We start from the raw sequence: 22,852 nt of genomic DNA, 5'->3' as shown, positions 1-22,852 counted from the left end.
ACACAACACAGAGAACAAATATTTAAGAAGGAAAATAGACAGATAGGGAAAGACCAAAGAGAAAGATGTGTTTAAGAGACAGACTGAGAACAAGAAGACAACAGTTTTTGAGCTATCAGTCCAACTTGGATGAGTTAGGAGAGCTTAGGAATCATCAACAGAGACTTTGACTCTAAAAAGTTTTAAAATGTAGCAAAGAATAAAAGGTGTTATTGCAAAGGTAGTGAGATAGTTAGATTTGTACCAATATGGAAAATGGATTTATGGAAGCATATGAATGAACAGAATCAATCCAACTGAGCGGTTCGTCACAGTACCTTTTTCAAACAGGGGAGAGGCAAACTGAATGTAAAAAGGTGACTTGTCAGCAAGTAATCCAAGTGCAGAATATGAGTGGAACAAGGTAGCAAAGAAATTGGGTGTAGAAACAAGTTTACATTATCACGGGGAAGCATTTTGCAGTATTTTTAGAAAGAGGGAGAATCCCATGTCCTCAGAAAACCCCATGCAGAGAACACAGACCAGATCTGGTTCAGCTGCAGGGTTTGTTCAAGGGGTTGCTGCTCAAGTGGCTCTGTTCTCAGTGCAGAGCCTGCTCACTTGTATTCCAGGATCTCTGAGCTCATGTGGCTGAACTGTGACTGATGGAGGTTTATCAATCCACTGCAAGATATAAACCCTTTTCACTCCCATATTTATGCTGCCTTATCGCCTCTAGGTGGTATTTTTGTGATCAAATAGTACTTGAGGCATGGAGAGTCCCCAGAAACAATTTAAGGCCCTACACATACTCTCCTTCAGATGAGGTGTGGATGGGTGGGGTGCACAACTGATATTAGTGAGGTGCAGAAGAGTACAAGAATCCCAAGAGAGCCAACTGAAACATGGGGTTGGGCTGAAGAAGTAGTGTGTGTCCCTTCAGATTAGCAGGATATTCATTCCATAGATTTCTGGAGTACCCTTGAGCTAGAAGATGGTGCTGCAGTCCAGCACCTCACTGGAAAAACTGTAGGAAGTTTAAGTCATTCTCTTACTGTTTATAGGCATTGTTTTCAACTGTGGTTAATGTAATCTGGCCTGCGACTGATGGTTGCTTCTTTCCACATTACTTGATTTAGTTAAAAGTAAAGCAGACAATTCATAGGCACCACATACAAGTGGGCATATACAGAGAAAATCTATTTTTTTCCCTACAAAATAACAAAACTTACCTGCTTGTTAATGGTTGAATTTTGTGGATTCTCTATACTTTTCTCCATGTATTTTGCATATTGTTTCATCTGCAGGCAACAATTCTGTGTGCCAAGAGCATTTATATAATATTAATCTCCTTGTTGCTAAAATGTACATGCTGACAAAACTATATAATAAAATCTACAGCCTGATCCTCAGAGCTGTGACTTCCCACAGATTCAGAAAGGACATTAAGTCATTGGATGTCATATTTGAGGGATGTGTTTTACTGAAGGTGAAATTATTTACAAAGAAGCAAAATGTCTTCAGATGTCAAAATTCCTTGGAGTTCTTCAGTTAGCACCATGTACAGTCACATCTTCCTATTTTCTACTACTGCACTGAAGAAAATAGAACACAGATTTATTGCAGCTCAAACAAATTTAGGTGATTCTAGTTAGTATTATATAAAGATGTGCCTGGTACAGGTGAGATTTGAAATGGATGAACCGTTAAGGCTCTAAATACCTACAGAACTGTATCTGCATATAATTGTATCACTCCCAAGAGAAATATTTGCACTGAAATTTTTCTGTGGCATTGCATTACAGTGATACCAATTTAGGCATATCTATATGTAGTACTATTTCAAGAAAGGCTTGCATAGGAACGTGATGATTTTTTATACTGAAATAGTTATAGTGCTACAATCTCTAACACAGATAGATATATAGATGTTTTACTACCTGATCATATAACTTATAACTATCTTTTAACTTATTTTTCTTCTGAAGAACTTCATAAAATCAGTGTATTCTTTGCTACAACCCTGCACTGTACTCTCATTAAAGAACTCGTACCATTTAATTTAACCAAGCTAAATATGGTGGCACAATTTTCATATGTCAGAGAAGTCCAACAGGCCTGTGCATGCAGATATGGCATGCAGGTAGTATCAGTCACTGCAGGGGTTATCGAATTTGTCAGCAAATGGACATTTGGCCTAGGATTTTTTATCAGCTGTTTCTGCTGCAGGGACAGATTCTGATGCTCTTGCTTCTGTGAATTGATCTGAAGCCACAGAAAACACTTCTGTTAAGCAAGTTTTTAAGGTGTTTCAGAATTGGTGCTTAAATGAAGTTTCAAGAAATTAGTGGAAAACAAAACTCCAAGAAAAAGAAAACAAAAAAGCCTCTAAGCCACAATTCAGTTGAAACTGAAAGTATGTTTTTCTGTTTCAATTTTTACTTTTCACTGTAAAAATCAATATTACTACAGACCAACCCCTGAAGTGTTTTCTCAATGGAAACTCTTCCTGAATTAAAACTCAAGGTCTGCAGGACTCAGTCAGCATTACCATTGAAGCTGATGAAAATAACTAAAATTATTTTGGCCATTGAAGAATCTTATGTATATTTAAAGTGACTCAGGGAACATTTAATTGGAACAGCACAAGTTTCAGTATATCAGTACAAAATTAGGTGTAGTCAGCATAAATGATATAAAGCTAAAATTTTCAGAAAGGCTGTTACATTTGTATAGTGCTACTGTGCATGAGCCAAGCTACAGTATTAATCTGTAAATCTGTAAATACAGTAAAATGGAAAGCAAACTACCTACTCTGCTGTTTCTGAAAGACTTACAAAAAGGCCAGATGATCATGAGACTTATTCTATAATTAGGAGGAAAAAAAAAATCTAGGAACTTGATATTTTGATACATGTTTGAAGGGAATGAAGATATTGGGGATTATTTTCTAGAATGGCTCTATTATGTGTGTTATCTTTGTTCAGTTTTACATTCTGTGTTGTTTTACAAATCCTTGGATGTGCATGGTCCTAGCTGTCCACAGAGGAACAGGATATTAGAAGAGATGAGCCTATGCAGTATGCAAATAGTGAGGGGCAGGATTTAAGCAATCATCAGCTGTTCCTTGGTGAGGTACCCAGCTGGAATGCGCTAGAGAGGAGCCTCAGTGTGCACCAAAAGTAAATCATCAGTGTCTAGGAACAATGTGAAGGGGAAGCTTCCTCACAGGTATTACAATCCCCTAGATGTGTGCTTGGCATCTGGTTCACACACTGTAAGTAAAATAAACCTGCCAAAAAGGCAATACCTACAAGGTGGGTTTTGTTTTTCTGCTACCTCTTATCAAGGGCATTGTTCATTTTTAGGAGTATCTCTACCAATGTAGTCCTTTAGGCAGGGCCTGTGATGTTGCCAGTGTTGCTGGGGCTTTTGGTCTCTTTTATTGGTGTGACAAATGTTTCTTAGAAGACTTAATGGCTGTACACTTAAGAGATACTCTGTGGCCTGTCTGGATGAGGCCAGTATTTGATTGTCTGGAAAACTGAGGGTGTGTCCCTTCAGGCTTCTGTTTTATGTGTTGACTGCAAGCAATTTTGATGCACAGCCACATAATCCATGTCTGTTAGCCTCGTTATAGCTGTCCATTCCTAAACTTCAAAATGGCAAAAAAAGCAAATTAGGGCTTTTATTTTTTTTTCTTGTTTGTTTTTCATAAGTTTGTCAGGGCATTTTGTTCTGAATCTATAAACACTGTGATCTTGAAAAAGGGTAATTAGCCAAGACTTTGAAGCAGATTTTTTTCAGTGTTTGGCTCCTGTTTGGGCTACTGGATGAAACGGGCAGATTTCCAGATGTTCTAGGCAGTTGGCTTCTCCATCTGCCCTTCTCACTCTGCACAGACCAACATTTGTCCTGCTTAAAAAGATAAGTAGGGTTGGGTGATTCCACCACTGTATTTGAAGACACTGGACTACTGGGCATGTTAGAATAAATATGAGGGTAAATATTTGGGCCACAAAAGTGGGCTGAGAAGTATATCAACACATCAGCCAAAACATAAATAGGTCATCATGCAGTTAATGTTGTTTCTTCTAATGTTCCTCTCTGATAATAGTGGCCATGGATAAATGTGATAGACTGGTGATCTTAGCAGTGCTGAGTCAGAACAATTGTTCTCTGGGGTTTGTGCATTGGGTACATCATAGTTTAAACCTTCGGGATTTACAGAGTAAGATTGTGCTCTTAAAAGTCACCCTACATGGTGAGGCATGTCCAGGCCCACAAAAGGGCGTTGATAAAGGTTTTAGCTGAACATTCGGGTCAACAGATAGATTAGCCTTGATAGACCAGCCCAATACAGAAAAGATTCATTAGTCATTCCAAAAGACTTGGTGGGGTAAGAAAGGGAAAAACAGGAAGAGAAATCCTAAAAACAGTTTCTGCATTGGGTAATAGGTACAATTTAGACCCCTGTAGGACTATGACCTGAGGTTTGTCTCCACAAATACATCAGCATAGTAACTTAGGTGTTCTATGAATGGATGCTTAAGCTTATTGTCTTTGCTGGGATTTGTGGCATTACAGTAAAACTTACTGCAGATACAGCACCCCCCAACCCCCTGCTGAGTTTGTTCAATTTCACGGCCCTGTTTTTTGTCAGTCCTCCAACATGAGTGTAGAGGAGGAAAGAACAGTAACTGGAACACAGATCGTATTGCGCTTCTCTGCCTTCTTTCCAGCTGCACTTGATCACCTTGAGCCTGTCTGTTGCATTGGATGGAAAACTGAAGCCCACCTTAAATGCTCTGAACTCCTGGGTGTGACCTGCAGAATTCTTCCAGCCAAGCTGCTGTCGGGCTGCAGCAGGGGCGAGAGGGAGCGGGGCAGAAGGAGGGTGGAATCAGGGCAAGGGGGCCCGCAGGGGCTGGGCAGGGAGACGGTGCTGCAGCAAAGATGAATCTCCGCGGGAGCAGAGGGGCAGGTCTTCGAGAAGGAGGTCGTCAAACCCACTGCAGCAGCACACAGCCGGCACCAGCCTTGGCTGGAGGCCCGTTTTTTTTTCGGCTCCCTGCGCTGATTTAACCCTCCCAGGCGGATGCATTTTAGCACTGCAGCAGCAGGTCCAGGAGTGCCGGCGGCTGGCGGCCCGCCCCGCGCCCCCGAGGCTTCAGCACCGAAACCGGGGCGGAGGCGAGGAGCGGCACGGCGATACCGCACCCCTCTCCTCCCGGCCCGGCGGCGGCCACCGGCACCGAAGGGCCCGACGCACCGAGGGGCGGCAACACGTGGGTGAGGCCGGTGCCGCGGGGGGAGCGGGGCCCAGCCTCACGCCCTCGGCCGCCGAAGCGGGGCGCGGGGGCGGCTCTGGGCGCGGCGGAGCGGCGGCGCCCGGCCCCGGGGTAGGCGCGCAGCGGCGGAGCCGGCCGCCGCCGAGGCGCTGTTACCGGCGCTGGTGCTGAGCCGGAGCCCGCCCCACCGCCGGCCGCCGCCGAAGCGCTGTTCCCGGCCCAGGTGCTGAACCGGAGCCAGCCGCGGCTTAGCGTCCTCCCCCGCCTCCGCCCGCGCGGCAGCTGGAGCAGAGAAAGCGGATCCGGCGAGTCCCGGTCCCTCCTCCTTCCTCCTCCTCCTCCGCCTCCTCCTCCTCCTCTTCTTCCTCCTCCCTGGAGCCGCCGGAGGGAGAGAGGTCGGAGCCGCTCTCTGGGGCAGCCGGCGAGCATGGGCCGGGCAGCGGCGCTGCCGGCGGCGGGGTCGGCGGCGGAGCTGGGGGCGGCCGGCGGCTGCTGCTCGCCGCTTGCATGAGGCGGCCGGGCGGCGGGGCGTGAGGCCGGGCCAGGGCCGGGCGAGGCGGCTCCGGGCTCCGGGCTCCGGCGGCTCCCCACCCCCCGGCCATGGCGGCGGCTGCTCGGCGGAGCCGCGGCGGGGCGGTGGCGCTGGGCCTGCCGCCGCCGTCGCCCCCGCCGCCGCCGCCGCCGCTGCTGCTGCTGCTGCTGCTGCTGGGGCTGGGCGCCGGGCGGGCGGCGGGCGGGCCGCTCCGCTACTCGGTGCGGGAGGAGTTGCCGCACGGAGCCTTCGTGGGCAATGTGGCGAGCGACCTGGGCGTGGATCCGCGGCGGCTGGCGGCGCGGGGAGCGCGGCTCACCTCGGGCAGCGGCCGCCAGTACCTGGAACTGGAGCTGGGCCGCGGGGTGCTGCTGGTGCGGGAGCGCATGGACCGGGAGGAGCTCTGCGAGCTGAGCCCCACCTGCTTCCTCAGCCTGGAGTTGGTGATCGAGCAGCCCATTGAGGTGCACAACGTGGAGGTGGAGGTGCTGGACATCAACGACAACGCACCGCGCTTTCCCCGCCAGGATTACCGGCTGGAGATCAGTGAGTCCGCCGTGCCTGGGGCCCGCTTCCACATTGAGAGTGCCCAGGACCCCGATGTGGGCACCAACTCTGTGCAGAGCTACCAGCTCAGCCCCAGCCGCCACTTTGCCCTGGACCTTAAAGGCTTCCAGAGTGGCAGCAAGCTGCTGGAGCTGGTGCTGCAGCAGCCGTTGGACCGGGAGCAGAGTGCCCTGCAGCAGCTGGTGCTCACTGCTGTGGATGGTGGGGACCCCCCCAAGTCTGGTACAGCCCAGATCTCTGTTCGAGTTGTGGATACCAATGACAACCCCCCTGCCTTTGACCGCTCCACCTACACCGTGAACCTTCTGGAGAACTCCCCACCTGGCACCCTAGTCGTCAAACTCAATGCCTCAGACCCTGATGAGGGCTCCAATGGGGATGTGATCTATTCTTTTGGCAGCTACACCCCACAGAAGGTGAGGCAGCTGTTTAGTGTGGACCCACATTCAGGGGAGGTGCGGGTTAATGGTACCCTGGATTATGAAGAGGCATCCTCTTATGAGATCTATGTGCAAGCCACTGACCAGGGCCCCGTCTCTATGGCTGGGCACTGCAAGGTACTGGTCAACATTGTGGATGCCAATGATAATGTTCCTGAGGTGGTCCTGACCTCCTTGTACAGCCCAGTGCCAGAGGATGCAAAGTCAGGAACTGTGGTGGCCCTGATGAGTGTCACGGACCAGGACTCAGGGCTGAACAAGCAGGTCAGTCTGCGTATTCCCCCTGGCCTCCCCTTCATGCTCAACTCTTTCAAGAACTCCTACACCTTAGTGACCCAGGGCAAGCTGGACCATGAGAAAGCAGCAGCCTACAATATCACAGTTACAGCTACTGACTCTGGGAGCCCCCCTCTCTCCTCCCAGAAGGTTATCCATGTGGAGATCTCTGACATCAATGACAATCCTCCACGCTTTGAGGAACCTGTGTACTCAGTTTACATCCCTGAGAACAACCCCCTTGGAGTTTTGCTTTGCACTATCAAAGCCACTGACCCGGATGTTGCCGAAAATGCCTATGTGTCCTATTCTCTACTGGATGGGGAGATTGAAGGGCTACCTGTTACCTCCTACGTCTCCATTAAATCTGACAGTGGCAACATGTATGCTGTCAAATCATTTGACTATGAGACATTAAGGGAGTTCCAGGTGATTGTCCAGGCTCAGGATGCTGGGATCCCATCACTGAGCAGCACTGTCAGTGTCCACATCTATGTGGTAGACGAGAATGACCATGCTCCGCAGATTCTGTATCCTACCTCAACCAACACTTCAGCAGCCCTGGAGATGATCCCACGCTTGGCAAATGCTGGATATTTGGTAACCAAAATTATAGCCATTGATGGGGACTCAGGACAAAATGCCTGGTTGTTCTACCACCTGGTTCAAACCTCAGATCCAGATTTGTTCAGGGTAGAGCTCCATACTGGGGAGATAAGGACTACTCGCAAACTGAGGGAGGAGAGCACACCCACTTACAACCTGACGGTGGAGGTGAGAGACAATGGAGAGCCACCGATGTCCTCATCAGTAGCTATCACTGTTGCTGTGGTGGACAGAGTTTCCAAAATCATCCCTGATACAAGAAGGCACATTAAAAGTCCGAGCAATTACTCAGAGATCACTCTTTATCTCATTATTGCTTTGTGCGCCATCTCCTTCGTTTTCCTTTTCACAATCATTGGGCTTACTGTTATCAAGTGCTACAGATACAGTTTGTATGGGGACTCCTGCTGTACAGGTTTCTGTGGGGTCAGAGAACGGTGCCCTGCTGAACTGTACAAGCAGGCCAACAACAACATTGATGCGAGGTTGCCGCACGGTTTAAAAGTGCAGCCCCATTTCATTGAAGTGAGGGGCAATGGGTCTCTGACTAAGACCTACTGCTATAAGGCATGCCTAACTGCAGGATCAGGAAGTGACACTTTTATGTTTTACAATACCTGTGGCCCAACAGGAACGGGTCCGTCTGCAGTGGTGACTGAGAGGCATCTGACAGGACAGAGTGGGCAGAGTGCACAAAACCTGATCATACTTAAAAATGACTCCATTACTCCTAACGAGGTGAGGCTATATTGATAAATGGTCATCACAGTGTGAATTTTTACTTAAGAAAAGGTTCAAACTGGAAAACTCAGATTATGTGAATTTATCTCCTTTTGGTCTTGCTGACACAGCTACAAGACATGGTTCTAAAGTATGCTAATGTGTGCAATGCATTTTGTTTCTAGGTAAATACTGGGTCTTTCAGGGTCCATTTGGTAAGTTCAGTATGTTTGTCTGTTTGAGATTCACTTCATTTCTGCAGCATATGCTGTGTAGAATATTGCGTCTGTCCCTTTTCTATTACACATCTAAAATTGCCTGCTGTCATTGAATGCTGAGGAATGACAGATGTGGTCTTAAATCTTTAATGCTAAGACTAATATTGCAGGAAAAAAAAAAAAAAGAAAAAAGAAAATAAAAAGATTAGCCTGGAAATCAATAGGTTACTTTATGGCAATTATAGATGTTTGCTACTTCATTGATTTTATACCTATGCAAAGTTGTTGGATTTAGATCATTACAAAAACATGCTTTGCTTTCTGATGTGGGCAGATTTTAGTTGTCTGAAAGCTGCAAGCCTTTCTTTAGTAGTATTTGTTCTACCCAGTGCTGCATTTTATGTTTTCTTGACAGTGACAATCCAGTGATATCTTTATAGAGGATTACAGCAAGTTACCATTGTTATGTTGCAATGTGACAACTTCCAACCTGCTGGGTTGATATTGAAAATTGTTTAACACCTATGGTTTGACCGGCAGTGTTATTAACCTTTTCAATATTTCCCCACAGTGAAGAATTAACGGTTGCTCTATGCTAGCATGCAGCCAGTCTGCAGTTAGTGTGTAGTTTGCATGCCCTGCACTTTCCTTAGTACAATTAATGGATTTAAACTGAGAAACACTGGAAACATTAATTCTGGTTCACAAAAGGAAAATTTTGTGATTATTGTGTGTTGCTTTTACCCTAGGATAGTGGCAGTCATAGGATTGATTAATGCATTAATGTATGGTATGCTTCTGGATGTGGGGAAGCTAGGGGTGTAATTGTGGTGGGATAGAAAGGAGCCTGACTTATGCAAAAATACAAGTTATTTCTTTATACTTATTCATATATGAAGATGTGAGCCTCTTTTGGAACTGGTGTTTAGTTACACAAAGATAAACAAATCTTAAGGACTAGAAAGTCTTCCATATAAGTGCTTTTAAAAAGTAGCAATCATCTATTTAAAATTAATCCATTTAAAGTTAAAGCAGTGTTCTTCTGTAAATCACAGTGGTGTGGTCTGGAGGATTTTTTTTTCCTTTTCTAAGCGTTTTTTGTATCTTAAAATCTCTCTGAGTATAATAAAATCTAGAATCAATTTGGTATAGGAGGGAACGTGAAAGTGAAATATTCTGCAATATATACACCTTAAATCTGATTTCCTGAAAAAAAAGAAAGGTAATTGAAAATGGCTTCACTTTGGATGCATGAGCAGTAGGTAGGAAATTAGTTTAACAGACAGATTCCTATCACATTTTAGGGAATCAATCCATTCAATGCAATGAATTAGCAAGTTTTGAAAACCAGTGCAGATCAGGCAAGGGCTGGACTTCGAGTACAGAAGACATTTAGAGAACAAGCTAGCAAAGGCCTTTCTATGTGTACTTATGATCCAGAAAAGGAATCAGTTATTACAGTAGTTCTGTGTGATTTAAACAGAAGTGAAATTCTGACAAATGCTACTTGTCACAAGTACTTTTCTTAGGTCTCCAGTTCTTAAACTGACCCATGGTAATACCTACCATGAAGACGTATCAGTGCCAAGTGTCATGAGAAAATTGGTGAATGTAACAGTTACTAATTCCTAGCTAATTGCATACTATAACATTATATGTCTTTCTCTTGTTTCAGTATATACACTGAAGATATCATCCATTGCTTAGTAACACCATATTCTACATTTCAAGCATAATATTCTTCATATTACTAGATCTTTGGAGAACTGTGTTTCTCTTTTAGTTAAAGTGAACTTTAATTAGTCTCTAAAGGTTGTCCTTTACTTGTGAAGCTCAGTGACAGGTATCATTGCCTCGTGACATTTTACAAAGTTAATTTCTGATGTGTGTGTTGCTTCTGGAGAATGTAAACATGTCTCCCTCTCTCCTTTTTTCCCTCCCTCCCTTCTCTCTCTCAGTCGCTCTCTCACTCTCAACAGGTTTTTGAAATGGATCTTCTATAAACTGTTCAGTGATAAGGATAGGACCAGCTGAATGGGTTTTGTATGCATGCATACCATGTATAGGGTTTCATGGAGACTAATGTTTTACAGTGGGATGACAAATATTTTGAAGTTATTCGGTATTAGTCTCAGTGATACTTGACACAAATAGATCTTAGCCCTTTCATATCTACCAGTAATTTCAAAGATATTTGTAATTACTCTGTACTAAGTGGTGAATGACTTCACTGAGTCGTTACATGGATGCAACAGAGTGGAAAAACAAGTGTATTAAGGATATGTAGGGGATTCTTTGTATCTGTTTGCACTGATACCTGACTATTCTGACTTGTACTGCTCATGTCGTAATAGTGTAATAAGAGCTCATTTCTGCAACGTAGCCTCTGCTTCTGTGTTCACCCTGCTTTTATACCATTATAAGAATATCTCAAACCAAGTACGTTTAGTAACAGAAGAAATCTGCTACCACAGCAGCACTGAAAACCTTAGTTATTGCTAGAAGGAGTCTAGTGATAAGGACCAGAATGTGGGGTTAACAAGAATCACTCTCTCATCAGCTAGATCACTGCTACAGGGTGACCAAGCAGGTAATGCAGACAAAAATATAAATGGCAAAGTATTGTGGCTTCATTGCTGGAATCATGTGAGATTATGAATAGCCTGGATTCCTGTCTCTTGGTAGGGGGTGTATGCAGATGTGAAGGAGTGCATGAAGGTGTGATTTTGCTACAGGGCACTGCTGCAGTGATGATCTGTCATTTTCAGGGAAGATTTCAACGTTTTAGTCTTGTGTTCCTTTCCTTATACACCTGTGCAGATGCTGAGTAATGTCTGAGTGGTTTTTCTTTTCATCTCTCCTGTCTTGCTGTTATGGAAGAATAGAATAGAACAGAACAGAACAGAACAGAATAGGAGAACCTTCAAAGATCATCTAGTCCAGCTTCTGTGCAGTTCAACTTACTCCTTATGTCTTGTGTCTCACAGTAACCTTTTCCTTTCAATGCAGAGATGAACAATTAGACTGACACTCATTTTAGCTGAAGTTTTCTGCCCCAGAAGTACATTCCTAATGATGAGCAGGCAGTTTGAGGCCTTGGCAAAACTAAATGCGAGTGCTTCTGATTATAGATTTTCTTTTACCTTTTGTGTGTGTGTGTGTGGTGGCACGTGACCGACAAAATATGATGATTCGTGCAGTGTCCATAATTAAGTTTCCATGGTCTTCTGTGCATGCTTTTCAGAAAGAACAAAAGCTGTAAATCAGTGATGGTAAGATCTAGCAATTCATTGGGGTTTTACAGTTGTTTGAGCACACTGCTCTGCTTCTGGCATCCCCTCTGTATTTTGTTCTTCAAAGACAGCTTGCTAAGCGTGTGGGGGAAAAAAAAAAAGCAGGCAACATTTGAACACATCTTGATACTGCTTTTAAATAAAAGTGTGTTTTGAAGTGTCTAAATCTAGTAAACCCCCGGCATTGTCTGGAGCAATCTTTCCAAGAGATTTCTCACAGAGGCTTTAAAGGTATTAATGGTGGAGTATTTTACAATCTCAGGTCAAGAACTTAAGCCTTTAAGAAATTCTCCAGCCCTACTGACATTGTAAAGGGTAGCTATAAATGTTTGTTCTTTTGTTTAGGGGCAGTGTCTGGACCTATTTTGCTAAGCAGTGACAATGCTCTGTGCTTGAGGGAAATCAAACTCCTAGTGGGATGCTTACTGTTGTGCCAGCAGAAATTTATATCCAGTATTTAACAGAGGAGTTTTCCTTGTCTTGAAACTCATTACATATACTTTAGAGAAGTACTTGCCTGTTCCTTTCACCTTAGTTTTCTGAGAGTTAGAAATGCAAATCAAAAATGTCAGGAAGCAAATCTTTGGGCTATCTTCGTGACTTTTGCACTTTTACAGTTTCCGTTCTGATTTGTTTGTTTTTTTTTATATATGATGAATGCAAGTTCAGACTATAAGTAGTTTGTATTCTACATTGAATTAATCTTAAGCATATTCTGAAGGGAATCAGTAATAGAAATCTGTGTTTTCTTACATCTGTCAGCATCATCTCAATGGAAAATAAGCAGAGCTATGAGTGGTCAGAGATTGTAAAAAGCCTTTTGTTATTTTTCCTTCAAAGAGCATATATTTGATAAATGTATCTTATGTCATTCAGTTGTATGTTTGCATGGAAAGAGGAATGGAGTGGGATGCTTTTAGCAGTCTCATCAGCTGGTAACTGTTTGTAAATGTTTGGTTCACACTTCTCTACCTCAGGCAGGCCCTGTTCTAACACCCACAGAAATCAATGGGAGGCTTTGCACAGGTTTTCCTAAGTATGGGATTAGGACAACATTAAAATCTTTCAGAAGTTCCCTCTGTCCCAGGACAAATTCTTAGTGTGCTAATTCATTAGCTAAAAAAAATGACCAGGCAAAATTTTTGTAACAATTTATTCTCAGTTAAGCTTCTCTATGTGCCCATGAAATGCTTAAATTAACCCATACTGTGCAATTTAAGAACAGCTGTGTGAAATTTTGTATGAACTTTTTTTGCTGTTTTTCAGTTTGCTTATCTAACTTTCAGATAGGGTTGATTGATCACATTAATGCTTGTGGTTATGTGGTTGGTGGAATGTAACCCTGGTGCCTGGAAGAACCAGAAGAAGCAAACTATTGGCATGAGGTGATCACCTAGTGTGGTGGCAAGCACAGCTATAGGCGCCTCAACAGATTTTGACTCATCTTACAACTATGATGTTATGTGCTGTTACTAAATTGGAAAAAAGCAAGTGATAGGAGAAACTGGGAACGGTGTTGGATTGGGTGGTTTCTCTCACCTCAACTGTTGCATGGCAAGAACAAGACCACTAGATGTGGCACATGGCCTCCAAAAACCTCTAAGGGAGAAGGCAGGCTAAGAATACATTAAAGTTAGTAAAATGGACTTGTGTGTGACAGTGAGTGTCTTGTGACAAGGTGGGAGCTGCAGACATAAAGTGAACAGTATTATCTTCATCAGCAGTATGTGACATACTGACTGCATGGGGATTTACAAGTGGGAAGTATCTGGTCCACTTCAGATTCTGTGTTTCTCTTTACACTTCCTCTGTACTCATGCTTCCTGACCAGCTGAGCCCTGTCCCACTGTTGCTGACCTATAACATGGCAAAGTCTCTGACAGGGCTTTGCAGAGGAGCCAACTGACAGCATTCAGCCTTTAGTAATGTAGTCTCCTGTTTCATGGGACTGTACTGAAGACACTACTCTACTTTGAGGTTGGCCATATTGTGCCACATCACAGTGACTGCTAACAGTACAGTTCAGTATGACAGGTTTCAGTTTGTGGTCTGGTAAAAATGAACTGTTTAGAACCAGAGATAAAGGCCAATCCAAGCATGCAGACTGGGAATGCCTGCTGGCTCTGTAAGAACATTACTAATGCATCTGAACTGGGAAGTTAATGAACTGGTATGCTTCTCAACTACTATGCTGCCACTTAAATTATTGGTCATATTTTGCTTTTACATTTAAAACTAGATGATCTTAAGGAATTACTTTCTGTAACAGAACAAAAAGAAAAGCCAGTTACATTGACAAAATTGGAATTTCACCAGTTTTGCAAAATGCAGGACATTTGTCTATGATAACAGAAGTGCAAGACAAACATGCATCTCTTGCTAAGGTCCAGCCATGCAGTACACACATGGTAAAATTGTGCCTAGACGAAGGCAGACTGCTGTCCAACTGCCTGCTTCTCCTGTTCTTACTGTGAAAAATTTACAGAGTAGGGAAGTCCTCAGACATTGAACTTTTCAATTAAAAAGCAGCCCCCCAGAGTGTCTGAAAGTCAAATGTGTTGTGCAGGATTTTGGTTGGGATAGAGTTACTTTTCATCCTAGTATGGTGCTATGTTTTGGAATTGTGATGAAAATAGTGATTTTCATGGTTATGTTTTTATTTTTCCTTCTGTTTCCTTTTTTTTTTTTTTTTTTTTTTTTTTTTTAATATTATCCCTCCCTCTCTCCAGTTTATTAATCTCTCTTTGGCTCAGACCATGAGCTTTCTAACTTTTGCCCTTCCAATCTCTTCCCCCATTGTGCTGCAGGCATGGGGGAGTGAGCGAGGGACTGTGTGAGGTTTAGCTGCCTATTGGGGTTAAAGCGTAACCCCACTAGATCTTCCTATCTCCAGAATACATGTGCCTGAGAAAATTCATTCTGACCTTCTGGGACCAGCACTACGGCCTTGCCTTAAGAGCAATAGCAAATAGAGAACTGATTGCCACAGCTTCTGGATAATAACCCTAGAAAATACCACAGTCTCATAGTTTCTGATACTTCTGTTATACTGACATGATGAGTCTTGGTTGATACCATGTGGAATGAGAATTTCTAACTTTTGAGATTCTCCTACCATCATCACCTATTTATGATCTAATACCTGAAAGTTTCTACTGCAACAGAACATAGATTTTTCCTTTTGTTGTTGTTGTTGTTGCTTTTTGTTTGTTTGTTTTCAGCTGAGAGCTTTCCAGCACTTGGCTAGAAAACAAAAAACTATGTACAGTGAGAGTGGATGTTTTTCTCTTTTCTACTCTTACCCGATTCATGTCAGACTTTTCCAGCTCTTTCTCATGTCAGTTCATCTGTGTTTTGCCTAAGACTGTGGTAAGACTTTTCCTCTTCATGCTGCCTATAAGCTTGTGCAAATTTATAACCTGCACCTGTCCTATTGCAAACAAGAGGATGGGGACTTCCATCCTCCCTCCCAGTCTAACAGTTCCCCTTCTGTAAGAAAATCCCCCTCAGAGGAAAAGACAAATCTTCTGGTGTCAGCACCCTTCATACATTAAGAAAGACAAACTCAGGAAAGGGTCTGATTAGTGTGTATTGTTTTCTGTCTTCTTTCACTGTGTAGTCCTATATGGTTGACTTTATAATTGCCTTGCCATCCCTGGGACTGGGGCCAAAATGGAATGAATAAGAAAATACTGGAACCATACATAATGGGTTCCTTGTCAAGCTGCTTTCTGCTCAACTCAGCAAAACCTGAGTGTGCCAGAGAACTGGGGGCTAAATGGGAAGGAAATTGCTAGTGCAGATGTTTAATGTGTGGTTGCAAATAGCAGTCTCCTCCCTTTTGTGTAATTCAGACCATAAAGAATACTAAGGATGCACATCATTGAAGAGCATCTCACTCTTGGGTGAAGCTGGACTCGGGAAGTGTGGTGATGGAGCGATGGTGGAAGTTGTAATTGCTCCATTTTTATTTGAATAAAAACTATTGATCCAGGGAAAAGCATGCCCCAAACCTCAAGAGGAAATACAGAGCTGGCTGTAAATAATTCAGAGCATTCAACACTTTCCTTTTCTGTTTCAAGTAATGGGGCCAAATTCATTTCTGATCTGCCTCCAATAGCTCGAACAGAATTAAACCATTACTATCATTTATTATTTGTGTGTTTGGCACTGTATGAGACACACCAGGAATGAGTCTAGTCCATTATATTTCTGGACAAAAGTTTTCTCCTTGGATTCAAGTGCCTGAAGTTAAGCACTGTCTGTAATATCACATACAGAATAATGTCTTGAGAAGCCTGAGAAATAGCCTTGTTATGTGCTTAGTGCTGTATAGAAGTGCGTAATTTCAAAGGACATCAGTTTGCAATTGTAGGCCATAATTGAGAATTCTTGTGATGGTCCCCTGACAACAAAAAAGAGATTTTTCTGGAACACATTCTGATTAGCAGAGGATTTCTTAGCTATCTCTTTATTTAGCAAGCCATTCTACAGCATGTTAGCATATGCTGAGGTTTGTTGGTCAAAGGGTATTGCTGTTTATTCTCCCCTTCCTTCCCCTATGCCCTCTGATGAATATGGAGAATGTAGTTGTTCTTGATATAAAAGAAAATGTCTGCCTTTAATAAAAGACTTGCTGCAGTCTGCAAATTTGATACAATCTAGTGCAGTCCTCTGCAGTATGCTAAATGCCAGCAGAAGCTTCATGGCAAACAGGAGCCCACATCTCCTTCACAGGGGGCTGCATTTTGTATGTCCTCAGACAGATACTATCCAGTGCAGCAGCTGGGTTTCCTTGACTCATCAAGTAGAATGTGTATTATGGTTTTATCATCCTTTTTTTTTTTTTTTCCTATGCTCAGAATGTTTATGAATATGCAAAATAACTTTCCACCAGTTTCCAGCATTAAATGTGTTTCCACAAAGACCATCTCTAGCCAAAGGCCTTGGCATCCAAATGTTGTTTTGTTACAGAGATGATCTCTGTGTGTCCATTTGAAAGTTTAGATTTGTAGAAGAATTTGTTTGAAGAATTTGTTTGAAAAAATTGTTTGAAGAATTTGCCAGTTATGAATATTCACGAAAAGCGAGTAGTTCCATTCAGATTCTTTGACAACAAACACAAAATTAGCCAGATATACATGTTTTTCAGCATACTCAACACACACTAATAATGTTTTTTTGGGTTTCTGTTTCTACAGCCAAAACACCCCAATCCTGACTGGCGCTACTCTGCATCCCTAAGGGCAGGAATGCAAAGGTATGTAGTGTGCTTCTGGGCAAATGGGAATTCTGTCTTTGGCCTCTGTGAGAAGGACAAAGCTGTCTGGATTCTCTGATGTGCTAGACTGATGATATCTGTATGCTGAGATGGAAAGAAGGTTCTGCTGCTGTCACTTTCAATCTCCAAGTGTTACAAATATGATCTGACTACATATTCTGCTATTACTGTACTACTACAGAGCTGTGCTTTTGTTGTGTTTGCCTCCTTCCTTTTTTATGTTGACTGTCAAGCCATAATTGCTCCAATTATTGAATTATTTAATTGTGATTCTACACTTCTTGTTTACTTTAAAGCTCCCTGTTATCATTAATGTTGATATGCTTCAATAGACTGTCTGCAGCATTGATGCATTTTCCATCTTGCTGTCTCTCATTACCATAGAAGTATTCAGCTCCTACAGCCCATTTATTACCCACATGGTACCCACAAGGTTATTACCATAGTTTAAAGGACATTTTAAAGATAAGAAACAGATTTTCAGATAAGGCAAAGTGAGGCTGGGTCCAAATTTCTTTTGACTGAAATTTCTCTGGTGAGCAGTCTCTGCTATAATTTGCTACTCAGTACATCTGGAAAGAATTATAACAAAGCCTTCTTTTTGTAGAGCCTAGTTAAAATATATTTGCTTCTATTCCATGAACTGATTAACAAACTGGTCTTATATTAAGGTGTAATCTGACATGCTACCTTACAGACTGAGATGCAAATATAGGGCTGTAATAATTCCTAGTGATACTGCAAGTGCAGGAATTTATACTTTTTCGAAAGCCGTTGATGGATGCAGTACGGCTGTGGCCATCGCCTTCTATCTATTATCCATAGTTTTGTAGTCTTAAGGGAGAAGTCCAAAACTCAGGTTCTGACTGGCCATCCCTGAGACTGTGCTTTACGTTGATGAGGGCAGTCAGGTGGCTGTGTTCTTGCTGTTTATCTAGTGGTGTTTTTTTGGGGTCTCCAACTACTTTCTGAAAAAGGAATGAACAGTCTGGGAAGAAGGATCCTGAAACAGGATTTTTCTCACCTACCTAGGAATCTCATTTACTGGTCCATGGATCCAGGTGTCCTCTTGCATATTCCCAATCTGACCCTGTGGATGCACATTCCTTTTTATACCAAGGTCAAGATTTTTCCTGAAGTTACTTGCATGATAAATGAAGAGTCAGAGCTCATACAAAGCAATTTGTCCCACATGCAGGGGAGCTAATTAAGCCTTTCTAAGAAACTGTGTGTGTTGCTCTGTTCTCTCACATCAGCAGCCCCATCCTTCTCAGTATCCAAGCCTGTGCGACCTACCCAACTGATGATTTTCATTAAATGCTCATTTTTTTATAAAACATGTAGAAATTTGGTAACCATATGACCTTTGGCATTTGTCCCATTTAGTTGAAATTGCCCATCAAGGTGAGTTGGAAGTGTAGAACGGAGCTGAGAGGCAGATGAGCAGAGACAGGTTCACAGTTACAGAATTGAGTTTTTCTAAAAATCATACACAGATAAGGGCCTAGTTTTGCATTAAATGTAGGAGATTTTTCATTTCCTTCCATATAAGGTGCTGGCTAATATGGAGCACTGATGCTTTCAAAGCCAAGTGCTCACCATATAACATGATAAAATTTAATGTGATGCAGTTTCCTTCTGAATTGTTCACAGTTGTTCACAATTCCTTCTGAATTGTTCACAAGAGTAGTGTACTTAGAGAAGCTCAGAACTAATTCAAGAAACTTTTTATTGTTTGCTTTAATGTTAATACATTATAACAGCAAAGAAGGTGCAACTTCCTTGTTAGCAACTTCCAACCATTGAAAGCAAAGTGTCCTGGAGGTATGTTTTTTTTTTTTAATTATGCCACAACTGTGTTTTTTGATTATTTGTAGCAAGTCAGAATAGCTAGTTCTCCAGTGCTCCAGTAGAATTTGTTAGTGTGATGCAGTACTACAGCAGCACTTGCACAGTGACAAAAAGTTAGGACCTTTGAAGAGTAGCAGGGAAGGGGAATGTTATAAAGCCAGAGGTGTACTGTTTAATCTAACCATGCTATATACTTATTCAGTGCTGTGCATATGGAGGAGGCAGGAATCTTACGTGGAGGGCCAGGAGGGCCTGACCAGCAGTGGCCAACAGTCTCCAGTGCTACTCCCGGTAAGTGTAAAAGTCCAAAATATGTGTGGGGAATTAATGCTAAATGAAATAGACTTCTTAGTCTTGTTTCTTCTATTGTTTTGTGTCTCAGAGTGAAGTTCATGTAAATTACTTTTTGGATTCTAAATACAGCGGAGTAATTAAGTCAAAAAAAAAAAAAAAAGTCTTTACTGCCTTATATGACCTCTGGTGATGAGAGTCTTTGATCCCAGCTCTCACCCTACCTGTGGAGGTTATTGGTTTGTGTGACCAAAGGTTTCACTTCTGATGTTTGAATTCAGATTCAAAATACCCATGATTGGGTCTAGAGCTGATTGATGTGTCCTCCATTTCAAAAGAATAGCAAAACTGGGTTAGGATCTTATCAATTTTGCCGCATTATTTTTACAAACCCAAGTCTGTTTGAATGCCTCTTCTTATTTTCTGCAGTTAAATTGAATGATTTTGTTTGTTTGTTTGTTTGTTTTTCAAATTCTTCTTTTACCCACTGAGGCAAATTGAACTCACATTGGTGCTTAAATATAAAAATAAAATGTAACGAACAATGCATTGAACAGAGTCCTACCACCACAAGCAGTTCTACAAGGAGTCTGCAGAGATGCATCATGAGCTGATTCCTTATATACACTTGCCCCAGCATTCATCATGTAAGTGTAGGCATGGGACACTTTAGCCCATTGCTACAAGATTATACAGCAACTATCACCTTCTTATCACCTAGGGAAACTTCATTCCCTTACACAAAGTCATTCTGTCCCTGGCATTCCTGCTCCCAGACAGTTTAACCCTTTCTGCAATCAGGCCTTCTTGCCCTCCATGCTAGTTCACTCCTTGGTCATGAATCACCGTTGCTGAGCAGTTACAAGTTGAATTTCCCATTCATTTCCTAGCTGTTTTCATTGACTAGTACATAAAATTATAATTTTCTTAGCCACTGCCTGATGAATTTACAGCAGTCAATAAGAGTCTAGATTGAGTTAGAAAAAATATTACCTATATCTTTGCAATGCAGGCAATAAAATATTCTCGCTTTTTATATTGTAACATATTTATTTTCACTGCAAAACTTTCCCTTTGGTTTAAATGTCATATTTACCTGGATAAAGGACTGAAGAGCAACTTCAGAATTTGTATTCACATCTACAACATATCCATGCACTAATGATGTCTAGCAGAATCTGTATTGGTATTGCAGAAGGCCTATGTGCAAAAATAGATTCAGAAATCAGATATAATGGGCCCCTAGGCTATAGTTATCTGGTTATCCTGTGGTTTTCCATCTGTTACAGGTTTTACAGGAAAACACAGCTCGTTCATGTTATGCAGGGTATGTAACTGTTTAGTTTACATTCAAAAATGTCACCACAAGTACACTCCAACCTTTACAGAGGGTTTCCCCAGGCCATCAGCTGCACTAGTCATCCTTCACTGAGTGCTTATTGCATTACGTTATTCCAAGGTCAATATGGATGCAAAAATTCACCCAGATGTTTGCTTGCTGTTAATCAAGATTTTTAATGCAGATTTTCTGAATGTAAATACAAAAGTAGGATGGTCCTACCTTCTGAGGAGGTCTGTTGGCATTTTGGTCACAGCGACCTGTCCGCTAACTGCCCTCTGGTTTTCTTTTGTGGTCTTATTGTTTTAGACTCACTTTGGGAACCTGAATATCTCTTAGTGTGAGGAGTAGCACTAACCCTTGGCTCCTGGTGTTCTTTCCCTTCATGACGACATAATAAGGCACTTGTACAATGACTGTAGATGTCACACATGCCTCCATAAGTGTCAGTGGCTGTGAAGAATGGAAGAAACTGTAAGGCGAGTAAGGGAAGAAGCTGGCAGGAGGCACTTTGGGGCTGGGCAACAGGAGAGGTGGCAGTCCAAGTGCAAAGGCTATTTACAGTGGTCCTTGGACTGGCATCATAAATCATTATTTCTCTGTGTTTTTTTATTTCTAAGTAACGTGTCCAAACAAGTTGTAAGAAATACCATCAGCCCCTGGAAATATTTTTGCTATACAGAAAAGCATGACTAATTTAAAAGGCATGATAGAGTATCCACACAAATTACAGCTCCTTTTTAATCCAGTTTTTGTGAATTAGGTTCCTTGTGAAAGAATATCTTTTCCTGCACAGTAAAGACTCTCTTTTCATCTTTGTCTGTTCCCAAGAGATTACTGACCCTGACATGAGCCCTTTTTTAGCAAGTTTAAAGTAGCATCCTTCTCTACTCTGTAAGCAAAAGCTACAAGTATCTCTGGTCCTTCATAGCAAACAGATGATTCATAGGGAAAGCTCACTTAGGATTAATAAAAATTACTAAGTTAATTCATAGTTTTAGTACACGATCATGCATCATATTTTCAGCAATTTACTACACTGTTTTAGTTGTTAGCTACATCTGCAGTTTCCCACAAAAACTTCTTTCAATACTCTTTTTTTTTTTTTTTTTTTTTTTTACTGCTGAGGCTCGAGACTTGTGATATTTTTCATCAGGTTAACATAAACAACAGATGCAAAGATGTAACTCATTCTGATCAATTACACTTGATTAAGCCAACAAATAAATTTGCTCCTGAAACATCATTTGAATAAGTGGTGTACACCTGTGTCCAGATAAGCTGCTAGATAGGCTATTTATTATCTCTCTTATCATCAGCATATAGTGGCAGCTGCAGATCTTGGCTTCTAATTACTATAAACCACTTCCAAGCCTGTTCTGTGCATACATGCTCCATGCAGTTGTTTTAGTCAATTGATTAATCTCAATCAGGTTGTCACTAAACCATTAATTATTTAACAATCCTCAGTAGTCATGGATAAGATGCCTCACAGACACTCTTCAGAGAGTTAATCAATGAGAGCATTCAAAGATGATGTCATTGAAATGCTTTAAGAAGGGTGAACAAGTCAAGTGTTAAATCAGTAAATCCTTAATTCCCAAGACATCGCTGCACTGAAACATCACATGATCTTTCAGCAAATATGTTATTTAAACAAAACCAGGCCCTCATTTGCATGAACAGCACATTTATTGACTTTACGGTATATTACGCTCATGCAGGGGATAGCAAATCTTGATTTAGTATTTTTTAATTGTCTACATTTTCTTATGCATTAATCCAATGGTTTGTAGGTTTGTGGTCAGGATCCTTCCCAATGAGGAGGGACAAGAAGGCTCAAAATCTCCCTAGGTGAAAGATAGCATTGGGTTTAGCTCCCTGTGGCATCTCATTTGGTCCCCACAAGCAACACAGTGAGCCTATGAAACACAGACAGATTTCTGTCTCCTGCTCTATGTCCTTTGACAGATTTGGCAATTATACCAGACTTCTTACAGGTGGTCACTAATCTGAGTGAACTTTATTTTTTAGATGCCTAGCTCTGAATATAACACTGCAGATGTCTGAAGAAGTCAGGCTAATGCATAATTCAGAGCTCAGACTTACTGGGCATAGACAAATCTGTTTGTATTTCTCTGTGCTCCATACTCTAATCTATAAAACAG

The 22,852-nt window shown here is 42.1% G+C and overlaps 1 protein-coding gene across 6 annotated transcripts in view; it reads left to right on the top strand.

The window, feature by feature from the left end:
• The window catches only part of LOC309883364 (protocadherin alpha-C2-like), a 156,014-nt gene that overhangs the window by 95,028 nt on the left and 38,134 nt on the right, over window positions 1-22,852 (top strand). For 2 of the 6 annotated variants that reach the window (XM_082771354.1, XM_082771350.1), the window contains exons 1-4: window positions 5,698-8,429; window positions 8,597-8,626; window positions 17,124-17,182; window positions 19,257-19,345. In XM_082771354.1, the coding sequence (XP_082627480.1) occupies window positions 5,871-8,429; window positions 8,597-8,626; window positions 17,124-17,182; window positions 19,257-19,345 (2,737 nt within the window). In that variant the 5' untranslated portion in view covers window positions 5,698-5,870. Of the gene's footprint in view, window positions 1-5,697; window positions 8,430-8,596; window positions 8,627-17,123; window positions 17,185-19,256; window positions 19,350-22,852 lie in introns of those variants that run through there. The other 4 variants (XM_082771353.1, XM_082771352.1, XM_082771351.1 and 1 more) reach the window with 3 other exon arrangements.

The sequence above is a fragment of the Aythya marila genome (assembly GCF_965140915.1).
Source record: "Aythya marila genome assembly, chromosome: 14".
Classification (NCBI taxonomy): domain Eukaryota; kingdom Metazoa; phylum Chordata; class Aves; order Anseriformes; family Anatidae; genus Aythya; species Aythya marila.
This window is presented reverse-complemented; position numbering and strand designations above follow the sequence as displayed.